The following is a 13075-nucleotide window of genomic DNA, read 5'->3' as shown; positions in this document are numbered from 1 at the left end:
TAAGTGGATACTAGATGTAAAGCAAAGGATAACCAGACTGCAACTCACAACTCCAGGGAGGCTAGCTAGTAAAGAGAACCCAGTGATGGAGAAATGGATGAGATCTACATGAGCAAAACTGGGGGTGAGGGTGATAACAGAGGCAAGGGTTGGGGGAAAGAGAGCTTAGGGGCGCAGGAGGTCCGAGCTGGATCAGGAACAGAGTGGGAGAACAAGGAAAAAGTTATTATAATAAATTAAGACACCATGGGAATAGGAAGAAACAAAGTACTAGAGAGGTCCCCAGGAATCCACAAAGATGACTCCACTATAGACTACTGGCAATGGTCAAGAGAGTTCCTGAGTTGGGGTACTCTGGTGATTGGATAGCTGAATGCCCTAACTGTCATGATATAACCCTCATCCAGTGTCTGATGGAAGCAGATGCAGAGATCCATGGCCAAGCCCCAGGTGGAGCCCCTCTCATTTCTTAACTCTTTCCTAACAGCTATTTCTTTTTGGCTCGCCTCCCCTAGCTGAGGTGATGCTGGGGAATGACACTCTCTAGCAGTTACTGATCCTCTCTTCCCACACTGGTTCCAGAAGCTGCCTGGCCAAGCCTCTAGGCTCTGATTCACCCAACAACAACAGGCACTCCCAGTCTCCTGTCACTTTTCACCATAAACATGACCTTGTCCTGGCTCTAGGGTTACAAGTCTGAGGATAGTGCTGAAGGCAACTGCATGAACACTGCAGTGGTGTCAGCACAGTGAGACACACATGGAGAAGCAAGACACAAACATGCATTTGTCTGAGCCTGGGTGTAAGCCCTGTCCTGTGGAGTGGGTCCCATGACCAGGGACGGTTGCCATCCTGATGTTGACTCTCCACAGAGAGAAGGTGAAGGGAAGCATCTGCCTTCATTTGAGTCCTACTTAGAGTCATAAAAGTGAAGGTGTTTGTCAACTGTTGTGATTGTGATTTTTAAAAGTACAGAATTCAATTATTATATTTCTCCCTTAGATGTGTTAATTGCAAGACTAGAGTCAAAAGTTTTCCAGAGAGTCGCATTCTCAAGGGTGTTCTATACAAGTACATCAAAGTGAAGCAATTATCCTTTCCTATTTTCTAACTATTGTTTTGAAGACAATACAAATCCATTGTGTAGTTTTTAAAAGTCATGAAGTAATTTCTTCTCTGACATTATGTTAACATATTTTCCCCTAAAGAAGATATGGTAATGTAATAAATCTAAGTATAACTTTAAGTAATCTTATTATAAGATTGTAAGTACTACTGCAGATACCTCAGTCAACTGAGCTCATGCTGAAGCACAGTGAGTCCCCTCTGCCTTCATAAGATGGCTTTGAGAGACAGTGACATAGCGATGGATTCCCATGTGAAGTCTAATGTGTACACATGGCTTTGGGGCTGTTGACCAAAAATCCCCTAAGATTTTTTAGAAACATCAGGGACAGAGAAGAGGAGAAACAGGATGGGATTTTTAGAGTGGTTAGGGTCAGGGTTCTAGGGGAATTCCAACTCTTTATGGTCACAAGCTCAGGATTGATGCTTACTTCAGGTTGGAGACGCTTGGATTGAACTGACTGGAGAGTTGCAGCTGCAAGGAAATGGCCATCTCCTCTGGCAGTTTATGTCATAGCATCTGTGTCACAGGCAGACCCGTTTTCTCTGACAGTTAGACATCCCATTTCTTATCTGCAGGAAACGTGCTCCCTCTGACAGCTATGGTGTATAATCTGTCATATCCTTTAGGTTATGGAAGAAAGTGTCTGGAACTCGTGTTTTATGTGGCACTTAATTGTCTGGGTCTAGGGGCAGCAAGCACATCCTCTGGTGGGTCTCCCAGGGCCTGCTGCTCCCAGTCTGACCCTTCTCTAAGATGGCTGTAATCCTGTCATCCTTTCAATCCTTACTTAAGGACAATTACAGACCCACTGTGTTCTATCCCCCTTTTTCCGATATTTCTGTTTTGTTTTATCATGTTATTTTCTAATTTTTTATTTATACTTCATCAAGGGAGTCTTGCAGTATAATATTTACCATCATAGATGCCAATATTCACATTGTGTCTCTGTGGGTCAATCTGCTGAGGAACCAAGTAGAGAGAGAGAAAAGCCTGACCTCTTGAGCATTCCAAGAAGGGGCTCGTGGAGTAAATTTCTCTGTCCTCAGCTTCAGTGGGGAAAGCCCTGAGTAAAAAGATCCTAATAAATACAGTCTAGCAACAGTGGTTCTCAAACTTTTTAATGTGGAGACACCTTAATATTGTCCCACGTGTTGTAGTGACCTCCAACTATAAAATTATCCATTGCTATTTCAGAACTGTAATTTTCCTACCATTGTGTATTATAATGTAAATATCTGATCTACAGGATATCTGATCTATGACTCCTGTCCTGTGGGGGTCCTGACCCTCAAGTTAGGAAACACTGGTCTACATAGTGTTCCCACTGAGTAAATGTAAACAACACAAAAGAAATGAAGTAAAATCAGCCTCAGAGGAGGTAAATTCTTCTGTCCTTCATCAGAAAGTGTTCAGTGGACACAGCCTTAGGAGAAGTCTCATTGTCACAGATATGACAGACCTGAACCTGCTCAGTGGGGTCTGTAGGTGACACTGAAGAGTCTGGAGACTCTCAGGTGACAACACAAACATCTGTCTCTTTGTGTCTGCTCAGGACTCAACAGGCCCAGCAGTGGGGACACTGTGGTCCCTTGGGCATCCTCAGGCAGGAAGTGACACACAGGCTCTTGATGGCACCGAAACCTAAGAAGGGATTTGGTTGACCAAGAAAAATTTGCATGAAGGTCCCTGTCAGTCCTCTGAGAATTGTTAAAGGATTAGAGAGACCTGCACCATGTCTGTCTCAGCAGAGCTCAGTGGTGTCTGCACCATGGCCTGGACTCCTCTCCTCTTCTTCCTCCTTCATTGTACAGGTCAGGAGTCATCTGCATCCGATCCCACCTCAGGGAAACCATCTGACAGCCAGATATGTTCTCCCCTCTTTTCTCATCTCAGAACATAATGTGTTTCTCTGTTTTCAGGGTCTCTTTCCCAATCCGTGCTGACTCAGTCACCCTCAGCCTCTGCCTCCCTGGGAGCCTCAGTCAAACTCACCTGCACCTTGAGTAGTGAATACAGCACCTACAACATTGGTTGGTACCAGCAACATCCAGACAAAGCTCCTAAGTATGTGATGTATCTTAGGAGTAATGGAAACCACAACAAGGGGGATGGGATCCCTGATCGTTTCTCTGGCTCCAGTTCTGGGGCTCATCGCTACTTAAGCATCTCCAACATCCAGCCTGAAGATGAAGCTGACTACATCTGTGGTGTAGGTGGTACCATTAGTGGACAATTCCAGTGAACACAGTGAACTAGATAAATGAGGAAGCAGGACAGAAACTGTTTTACTCTCATGCTACCAAGACTGTCTTATGATTATGAGAAAGAACATCTGAAGTTGTTAGATATCACACTCATTGCATATTCTCTGCTTATTACTCTAAAGGAGAGACCATAGATAAATTGGCTATTTTTGTGATGGATTTTCCTTTATATGTGACTTGAATTTCTTTTATTGCAGATCTCATATCACTTTCTTGGTTCTGTAACTTAGTGCTTTAGATTATATGCCATGTTTTTTTTTCTTCTGGTTCTGTCCAGTTGGTGTTCTGTGAACTTCTTTTATTTGTATGCATATGTAATTGCTTAATATGTAGAAGTTTTTTCTCTGTAATCTTCTTGAAGAGAAGATCCACGCCATTAATTGGAAATTCTTCTCCATCATATAGGCCTATAATTTGAAAATTCAGTTGTTTTCACTTGTGTCCCACATTTCCTGTGTGTTCTACCCCAACTCAAGTGTGTTGTGCATGTATGTTTTAGAGTGATAGAGACAGACAGACAGACACACAGACACACAGACGGACGGACAGACAGACAGACAGACAGAAAGATAGATAGATAGATAGATAGATAGATAGATAGATAGATAGATAGATAGATAGATAGATAGACAGATAGTTATATGATAGATGAACTTTAATTGGGTGGAAAAAGATAATGGGGAGAAATAGGAGCAGTTCAGAGAAGGGAAAACATGATCAAAATATATTATATAAACAATTTTAAATATTTTATGTCTCTTTGGCTTGGCTTTCTTTTCCTTAATTTATAAGTTTTGTTTTCACAGTGTCCCAGATAATCTGTATGTTTTATGACTGGATTTTTCATGTATATATTTAACATTTCCTTTGGTTGAGCTATTTATGTGTTTGACCTTTTTTCAAGATCAGAAATTCTATCTTCCATATCTTATAATTTATTGGTGAGGATTATCTCTGAGGTTTTTCTTTGATATTTTGAGTTTTTAATTTCCAGTTTTGGTTTACTTCATGTTTTCATTAGTAATTCTATTTCCTTGTTAAGTCTACTTTCCTATCTCAGGTTTTTTTCATCATTTTATTCCACTGTTTGTGTCTTCACGTTCTTCATTAAGACATTTATTCCTATCCTTTTAGGATCTTTGACACAGTCATAATTGATAGCTTGTAGTCTTTGTCTAGTGCTTCAGCTAAATTGGTTTTTCAGGCCCTAACACAACAGACATCCCAGCTTCTGTAGAAAGCATATTGTTCATGTTTATCTTTTTATGTTTGGGTCTAGGATCTGGAATTATGATGACTGAAGTATTTCCTGGTATAGATATTTGATCTCATCTTTGTTACAGGGGTATGCTGTAGTTTCGTTGCTGTTGCCTATTCTGGGTCCTAGCCAAGTGTGGCATCTGTGGAGTTCCTGATTCCCAGCCAAGTGTGTTGACTCAACATTCCCTGCTGGTGAGCTGTTCTTCAGGTCAGCAGAAAATCACAAGAACTGAGATGGTCTAGAAGAATAGGCTGAAACCGACAACTGGCTAGAACTTGGGGGACAGTGGATCCACACCAGGAAGCCCAGTCTCACTGTGATGCTGGTGGCCTGAAGTGAGGGTCTCAACAGGCAGGCTGCAGTAGCACCAAGGTAAGTTTGGAAATAGAAAGGAGGGTAAAGATGTTCTCCCTGAATTCCAGACTAGTATGGCAGCTGTGATCCCTGGTAGACAAAGGTTTGGTGGGCCAGTGAAGTCACAGAGGATTAAAGATGGGCTAGAAGAATGAAAGAGGTTGCCAGAAATAGCTAAGGGAACTCTGGTTCCAAACCATGGACATTATGCCCCAGGGGAAACTCTAACATTCTTGGAAACAGTTAATCAGATCTCTCAGAAGGACTCAGAAGTCCAAGGTTTAGATGAGAAACCCTGAAGTCATTTAAGAAGCCCCTCCTGGCCACACCTGACTTACATTCCCAAACTTCCCACAAGGCTACAGAGTATTTGTAACCCAGTTGGTACTGACACTTCCTCCTTTTACAGGAATTTGTAGGTGAGTGCACAAAATGCACATTTAAATACCAATTTAATAATGATGACCAGTTTTCAGTCATTCATTCATTTATTCTTTTGTGTTAAAGGATCTACATTTTTACAGTACTAGATAAGTGATTTTGAATGAAGACCCTGAACAGAACAATCAAATCTAATTGATTTGTTCATAGTTCTTCCTGCAAAAATTGGAATCTCACATTTATTTTATGGTCATGTTATGGGCTGCCTATTGAAGGTCCATTGTGGACCTGTAGTCTTGCTGAATGCCAACACATTCAGGACATGAGATACAGACATCTGATATTTAACAAAATGCTATGACAGAGTAGTGAGAATTATAGGGCCATCTTTCCTTCTGAGGGACCATTGGATATTGGAAATGGGGATGTAATAAGCAACCTGTCCCCTATTGTCCCCTGGATTGGGTCTTTTTGGCTTCTGTGGAACCCACTTAAAAACTGTTAAATAATTCCAGGGTCCTGTATTCTAGGGTAGATGGCAGAAAGCAGGGAGCACTACCCAACTATGGACACAAACTTGGATGTCTACAGTATTATCTGGACATTCACCATTAAGCATTACTTTCTCTCATTTACAGATCTGTCAAGGCTTTTCCACCTTGTTCTGCCAGAACATGACTCATGCTTGGAACTGACTTTAAGATTATTATAGGTGATATTGTTTTGATAGGACCTTGACAATGATCCCTCATATCCTGAGCTTTCTGGCCTGGCATCCATTGAAATGGTTTCCACCACAGAGGTACCCATACAAAACATACTCTGCTGCCCAGAGTAAGGATGCACAGAGAACCAGCAGGATCAAGGCAAACCTTTTACACAGCAGCCTTGTTTTACTCCACAGGTGATCCATTTTCTACCTGGGACCATATCCAAGGTCACCATTATCGGAATGCTGAAATAGTGATGGCTAGGCCATGATGTGAATGGTGGTGAGTTGTATGAGTCATAAAATCTTGTCAAGCAGTCACCTTATTGCATGGGGTAGGGACAGTCCTGCTTCCTAAACTTCTAAGTCACCAGTGTAGTATTGATGCTGCTAACACTTTTATAGATTTCTCTATTGTTTGCAAATGAACTAATTTTATTGATCATTTCCAGTGTTTCAAAAAAAAAAGAAATTGTTAGAGAAAAGTGATAATCATGGTGTGGTTTTTCATGCCTGGCATCCCAACATTTAGAAAGCTCATGGAGAAGAATTAAATGTTCAAGGTAACTGGAATGTAAATGCAATTCTCTTTATCAAAAAACTTGGAATAAAATAAAAAACAAAAATACATGATCAAAATTAAATAGACTCTATAAGATATATGCCAAAGTATACACACACACACACACACACACACACACACACACATATATATATATATATATATATATATATATATATGTATACATACATATACACATATATATATATGCTTGTAACAATAAAAAGTAGATATCATGATATTGGGATATGGGACTTGGGAGGAAGTAACAGGGAGAGGAAGGGGAATGAAGTAAATGCAGAGCTTATTTATGAAGTTCTCAAGCATTATTAAAATAATATATAATTTACTATACTATTTTACTATTCCTAAAATTTTCTGGGTGAGTTACCTCCCCAGCTTTCTGCCTATATCCTGGAGTAACACTGTCATGTGTCCCTTAGAATGTGATATACATATGCTTATACATATGCATACACACACACACACACACACACAAGGATACATGAAAGAGACAGAGACAGACAGACAGACAGACAGAGAGAAAAAGAGAGATACCCAGAGATACACACATACAGAGAGAGAGAGAGAGAGAGAGAGAGAGAGAGAGAGAGAGAGAGAGAGAGAGAGAGAGAGAGAGAGAGGTGAATTTCAAACCTGGAGTTTAGGAACACATACTGTCCTGCTTCCCCACACACTTCTGTGTTCTGGCCCCAGAATGTTGGAGTGAGTCTCCAAAGGCTGGACTCCCTGCACCTCTTCAGGTTAAAAGGGTCTGGTGTCAGACAAAGAAGGAAGTTACTGTTCTTAACTCTTCCACCAGCAGGGGTAGCAGGGTAGCACTCAGGAGCAGGCCATGGGGCGACTAGGGAGGACAGCAGAAGTTGGAAAGTGATGCTAGGACAGGGATTTGGCCAGTGTTATTGTCAAGGGACAGTTTGTGGACTACAGTGATTACTTTCAGAGTGTCACACAACAGTATCACTCCAGGAAACAGACAGAACCCACCGCAGTGTGATGGACTCTGCCAGGAAATACTCTGGCATATTGCAGTACCAGGTGTGAACCTGAGGAGCTCCATCATGGCTGGCAGTCATTGGTGAGAGCACTCTAGTCCAGCTCATATTGAGAAAACTGACCCCCAAGGACCTGTGTCTTTCTCTCAGGATTAGGGTCTCCTGCCTATGGTTCACAGTGGCCAGGGTTATCTAGCCATCATCTGTCACTTACCTTTCTCTCTTTGGGACTCCAAGAGCAGCCTGCTCTTGGGTTCTAGCTTTCCCTCCCATCTATAGGCAGATTTGCCATTGAACTAAAACACATGGACTCTAGTTCAGTCTGATGTGGGGACCGTGGGCATTAGGGGACTGTCCCTGGATGAAGAATCCACAGCTTTCTTTGCAAATAGTTTGAATGATCTGAACACTTACCTGACTCAGAGCACACCTGTAACCCTGGCTGCATTGGCTCAGTGTCAGCATGCTTCCTGATGAGAACCCTGACTGACCACCTTCCAGAGCTCAGCTCTGCAAACTTGATCCTGTGTCTTTCACACACATAAGAACTGGATTGTGCTTCTCAGGAAGGTGTTATTTATTACACATTAACAAGCCACTTGTGCAAAGCTCCCTGTGCAAACTTTAGAAGGAATTCCAGATATTGGATGCTAGTCTCTTCCAAGAAGAGGTAGAAGCAACAGTGGGAGCAGACTCCATAGGAGAGATGATAGGGGACTTCTGATGACCTCAGAAAACAAATGCTTGTATAAACAGCTGGTACCCCATAGGAATGTATTTATCTCCAATTGTAATAACACAGGACTACATATTATTGGAATGAAAAGGATCGATCTCAAGTATAGCTTGGTGGCCCAGAGAGAGTAAGGATAATGAAGGTGGCAGGCCACACCACATCTTCTGCTGAGTCAGATGTCATGACCAAGTACACACCACAGACAGGATATTGGAAGCTGCACAGCCTTGCTAAGTAAGGATCATCAGATTTAGAAGACTATCTTGGAAAAATTCTGGCAGGGTTACTGTGATCAGAGAACACAGAAGATTAGGGTGATTTTCTGAGCCAACGGACTCCAGAATGAGTTGGGGCTCCACTACTCCTCATCAGTTTCTACATCAAAGCTTCTGAGGAATCCCAAAAGGAAAGTCAATTTACACAGCCTTCAAATATACACTGCCTCAAAATACTAAAAGGGAATGAAAGGCCTGAGGAGTCCCATTTTTCTGTAATTTCCAAGACCCAGAATTCTGTGGAATCTCTACCACGATCTGGTTCTTCCTCCTGTTCCCCTTCCTGTCTTTCTGCACAGGTGACCTATCCAGATTTGGTCCCAACTTTCAGCCTGCACAGTACACTAATGGCCAGCCCTGAGCCATGTGTCCTTATCTGGTTGAGTGACTTGTTGGCTCTAGAAAGGCCTTTACTTCTATAACTTCAATAACCTCAGTATCCTTCTCTTTTCTTTCAGCCTCCTATATACTGACTCAATCTCCCTCAGTATCAGTGTCCTTAGGTCAAAAGGCCACAGATAATTATATTCACTAGTACCAGCAGAAGCTGTGCTAGGCCCCTATGCTGGTAATATAGCAAGACAATACATATCCCTCTGGCATCCCAGCCAATTCTCTGGCTCCAATTCAGGAAACAGGGCTACCCTGACCATCAGTAAAGCCCAGGCCAGAGATGAAGCTATTATTCTCAGTGTTGGGATAACACTAATAATGCTCAAAATAACACATACAGATGAGGAAGTAAGACATTACTGTGACAGTGGCAACTTGTTTCCTAGATTTATCGGGGACTATGGGGGTCCAGCCCCCTCGATAGTCTCCTCCCAGGGTCCGGGAAGAATCTACAACCAGCTGATAAATTAATCTTTGATGAAAAGAAATGAATCTATGTTCAAGAAACTCCTTAGTTCATACACTATATTATTATGTGATAGTTCTCTCTCTGCACAGCTTCTAGTCTGCTCTCATGTCTAGCTCCTTTCTTGCCTGATTTCTCTCTATATTTATCTACTGTCCCCTCTAGGTTCTATCTTAATTCCTTCATCTAGTTCTGTCCCTTCTAGGTTCTCATCTATCTAGTTCTTTCCCCTATCAGCTCCTCTCCCATCTCCTTCTCTCTCATCTGGCTCTTTCTCATCTTGTTCTTCCCCCTCTGGCTCTCCTCATCTTCCATCTCATTCCTCTAGTACTGTCTTCTAGCCCTTCAATCTAGTTCTTCCCCATCTCAGTTTGTTCCTCTCAAGTTCTTACCCATCTTGTTCTTCCATTCTCTTTTCTCTTCTCCCCTGTGCCCTGGAAGTCCCAGTATATAAAGGGAGGGTCCGAGCTAAATTGTGTAAACCTATTACTTAATGTCCACCTCTCCTAGGTGGTGTCTCCTTGTTGCATTTACCTTAAGTCAGGAGACTTGCATGTGGCTCTGAAGTTGGAGCCCACCTGGGTCCAACTGTCTCCCTGTGGAATTTAAGTCAAGAGACTTGCAGGTGTGCTATTATCATTGTTAGTCCTTGGAAGTTGAGCGCCCACCTGGGTGGTGTTTTCTGTAGTCCTTGAAAGTGGCTAAGGGAGATAATCTGATTCCAGAGAAAGCCTTTCCTGAGGGTGTTCTACAAATACCTGGAATGTGTATGTCCAGAGAGTGATTAGTCCACACTGTTAGTCTTTCTTAGGGAAAAGTCAATTGGGAAAACTATGAAGGCACACTATGATTTTCATAACAGAATACAGTTGATATATAACAAGTCAAGTAACACAAAAAAAAACTTGGAATTTGGCTTCCTCTGGAGGAATTCCCTGATCCCTCCAGGTAGTGACTTTGCCATAACCAGCTGAGTTCTTATGGTATATCCCTGTGGCCTGCAGCATAGATTAACTTGCAGAGTTGCTTCTCTGACCTTTGCCAAGAAGTTGTTTTCTGATGCAAAACAACCAAGCCTACATGATTAAGTGTTGTAAAATATATGTGGGGACCTTCAGATTACATCAGATAACATACTTTATTTTGCATTTTTACAGGTTTTTGGGATATGTTCACTGTGCAAACTAGGGCATTTTGTTATTTATTGAATTTTTCTTCAGTTTTTGACATGTTTCTACTTTGATTATATTCACACTCACCATTTCTCTCTCTTGTTCAATTCTCCCTTGAAAACTTTGTCAGGGTTCTTGTGAATTATTAAAACTCTTCTTGCTGCCTAGCAAATGTAAAGTTAGAGCTGAGAAGACAAGTCAAGAAGGAAGAATCATGTCCCTGTCCTACATGCCCTGTCATGACCTATTCTTTCAAGAACCTACATATGAGAAATCATGTCATACATTCTGTACTGACACAAAGAGTATACATAGCTGTAGGTTTTTTCCTTTTATTTTATTTTACAATACCATTCAGTTCTACATATCAGCCACAGATTACCTTTTTCTCCCCCTCCTCCCCTCCTCCCCTTCCCACCAGCCCACCCCTCATTCCCACCTCCTCCAGGGCAAAGCCTCCCCCAAGGACTGAGATAGACCTGGTAGACTCAGTCCAGGCAGGTCCAGTCCCCTCCTCCCACATAGCTGTAGGTTTTATCTTGAAGGAAAGTAATATGTTTGTGTCGGGACTTTCAAGAACTTGAACCAGGAAGTCAAGGACTGTTGCATCTTCCAATCAAAGGATAGAATTGTAGATAGAGGCCTTGGACAACAAAGACACTGCCCAGCACATTTCCTCATTGTCCACAGCCCATGGATCCTATTTTCTGTCTTTCTAATGTTCTATACACACACACACACACACACACACACACACACACACACACACACACACACAAGAATAAACTTGCTTGTTCCTTTAATTCTGTCTCCAAAATGTTGCCGTTAAATTGTTATTCCCTGGATTTGGATTTCAGAACACTATCTTTCCCATATGCTTTGCTCTGCTCCCATGAAAGTAAGAGAACAAGTCATGATCAGGTCTGGTCCTGCTTATCCAGCTCTTAGGTATCAGCCTACCCTTTACTACTAGGACCCATCAGGATGTATACAAAGTTTATAGAAACACCATATTCAAGAACAAAGTTAGACATTATGAATGGGAATATACTCAATGCACATAATGTGCTTTTCTGGACATGTCCTTATGTAATACAACACTAAGTACAATGAAAAAAGCAATAAAAGTTTAATGAAATGGAAAATTAGTGTCATTCTTTATTTTCAAAAATGGAGAAATTATTAAACATTGAAATGGACATAATTGATATTACAAAAATGAGAAACACAGTGTTTAAGATCATGAACAAAACTAAACTGAGTGATTGGCCAAAGATTAGACATTGTAAAATTAATGATCAATGGCACTGAGACACAACAGCAGAAACTATTAAAGATAAAACATGCACATATGTCGTGGATATAGCTTAGTGGTGGAATACCAGCCTTCTGGAATATGTTAGGTGTAGACAAATTTCTACACAGTCTTATTAAATAAAAAACACAAAGCCAAATATAGGGGTGAAAGCCTCAGAGGTCAGGAAAATAGTGAGAACCACCAACCTTACCCCTCAAGCTCTGAAAGTCTCCAAAAAGAGAGCTACTTCCTATCTACCTGTGCCTTTATTGCCTTGCTGTTCTGCCCTCTCATTGGCTCTTAGCCCAGCTATCTCACTTCCTTGTCACTGTCTGTCTGTACAGACCTCCAGATCTCTATGGTTGGTACTGGTATTAAAGGCTAGTGTTACCATGTTTGGCTCTGTTCCCAGTGTGACCTTGAATACACAAAGAACCTGCCTGCCAAGTGATTAGATTAAGGAAGTGTGCTACTCCTGTCTGACTTGTGTTAATGGCTTGCTATCTTCCCTGATCTCCAGGCAAACTTTATATATTAACATACAAATAAAATATCATCATATTTCCCTTTTTTCTAATAAAAATAAAAAAATAATAAAAAGTTAAAGCTAATATAAGAAAAACTATATACAATAAGTACAATAATTATATACAATATGTAAAATCAATAAATACATCAACAATGTCTAGTCCATTTGCATTTGACAAATTCAGAGAAAATATTCCATTTTCTATTCTATTTTGGTGAGTTCAAAATGTACCTGATTCACTTTCTATCCTAACTTATATTATTCACAGAGAACTATCTTTTTTTTTCTTTTATTTTATTTTACAATACCATTCAGTTCTACATATCAGCCATGGATTACCTTATTCTCCCCCATCCTGCCCCCCTCCCCTTCTCACCAGCCTACCCCCCATTCCCACCTCCTCCAGGACAAAGCCTCTCCTGAGGACTGAGATCAACCTGGTAGACTCAGTCCAGGCAGGTCCAGGCCCCTCCTCCCAGAATGAGCCAAGTATCCCTGCATAAGCTCCAGGTTTCAAACAGCCAACTCATG

At 41.4% G+C, this 13075-nt stretch overlaps 1 protein-coding gene and 1 gene segment (V, D, J or C); one reads left to right on the top strand and one right to left on the bottom strand.

Moving 5' to 3' along the window:
• LOC114687105 (immunoglobulin lambda-1 light chain-like) overlaps positions 1-13075 on the top strand; it is an 826243-nt gene that overhangs the window by 258487 nt on the left and 554681 nt on the right. The window contains exons 1-2 of one of the 8 annotated variants that reach the window (XM_037209848.1): positions 2838-2940; positions 3049-3368. The exons of 6 other annotated variants lie outside the window; for them this stretch is intronic. In XM_037209848.1, coding sequence (XP_037065743.1) covers positions 2862-2940; positions 3049-3368 — 399 coding nt within the window. In that variant the 5' untranslated portion in view covers positions 2838-2861. Of the gene's footprint in view, positions 1-2837; positions 2941-3048; positions 3369-13075 lie in introns of those variants that run through there. One more of the 8 variants, XM_037209847.1, reaches the window with a different exon arrangement.
• Positions 1-13075, bottom strand: part of LOC119088814 — a 622476-nt gene that overhangs the window by 343614 nt on the left and 265787 nt on the right.

This window comes from Peromyscus leucopus, chromosome 12 (assembly GCF_004664715.2).
Source record: "Peromyscus leucopus breed LL Stock chromosome 12, UCI_PerLeu_2.1, whole genome shotgun sequence".
Classification (NCBI taxonomy): domain Eukaryota; kingdom Metazoa; phylum Chordata; class Mammalia; order Rodentia; family Cricetidae; genus Peromyscus; species Peromyscus leucopus.
This window is presented reverse-complemented; position numbering and strand designations above follow the sequence as displayed.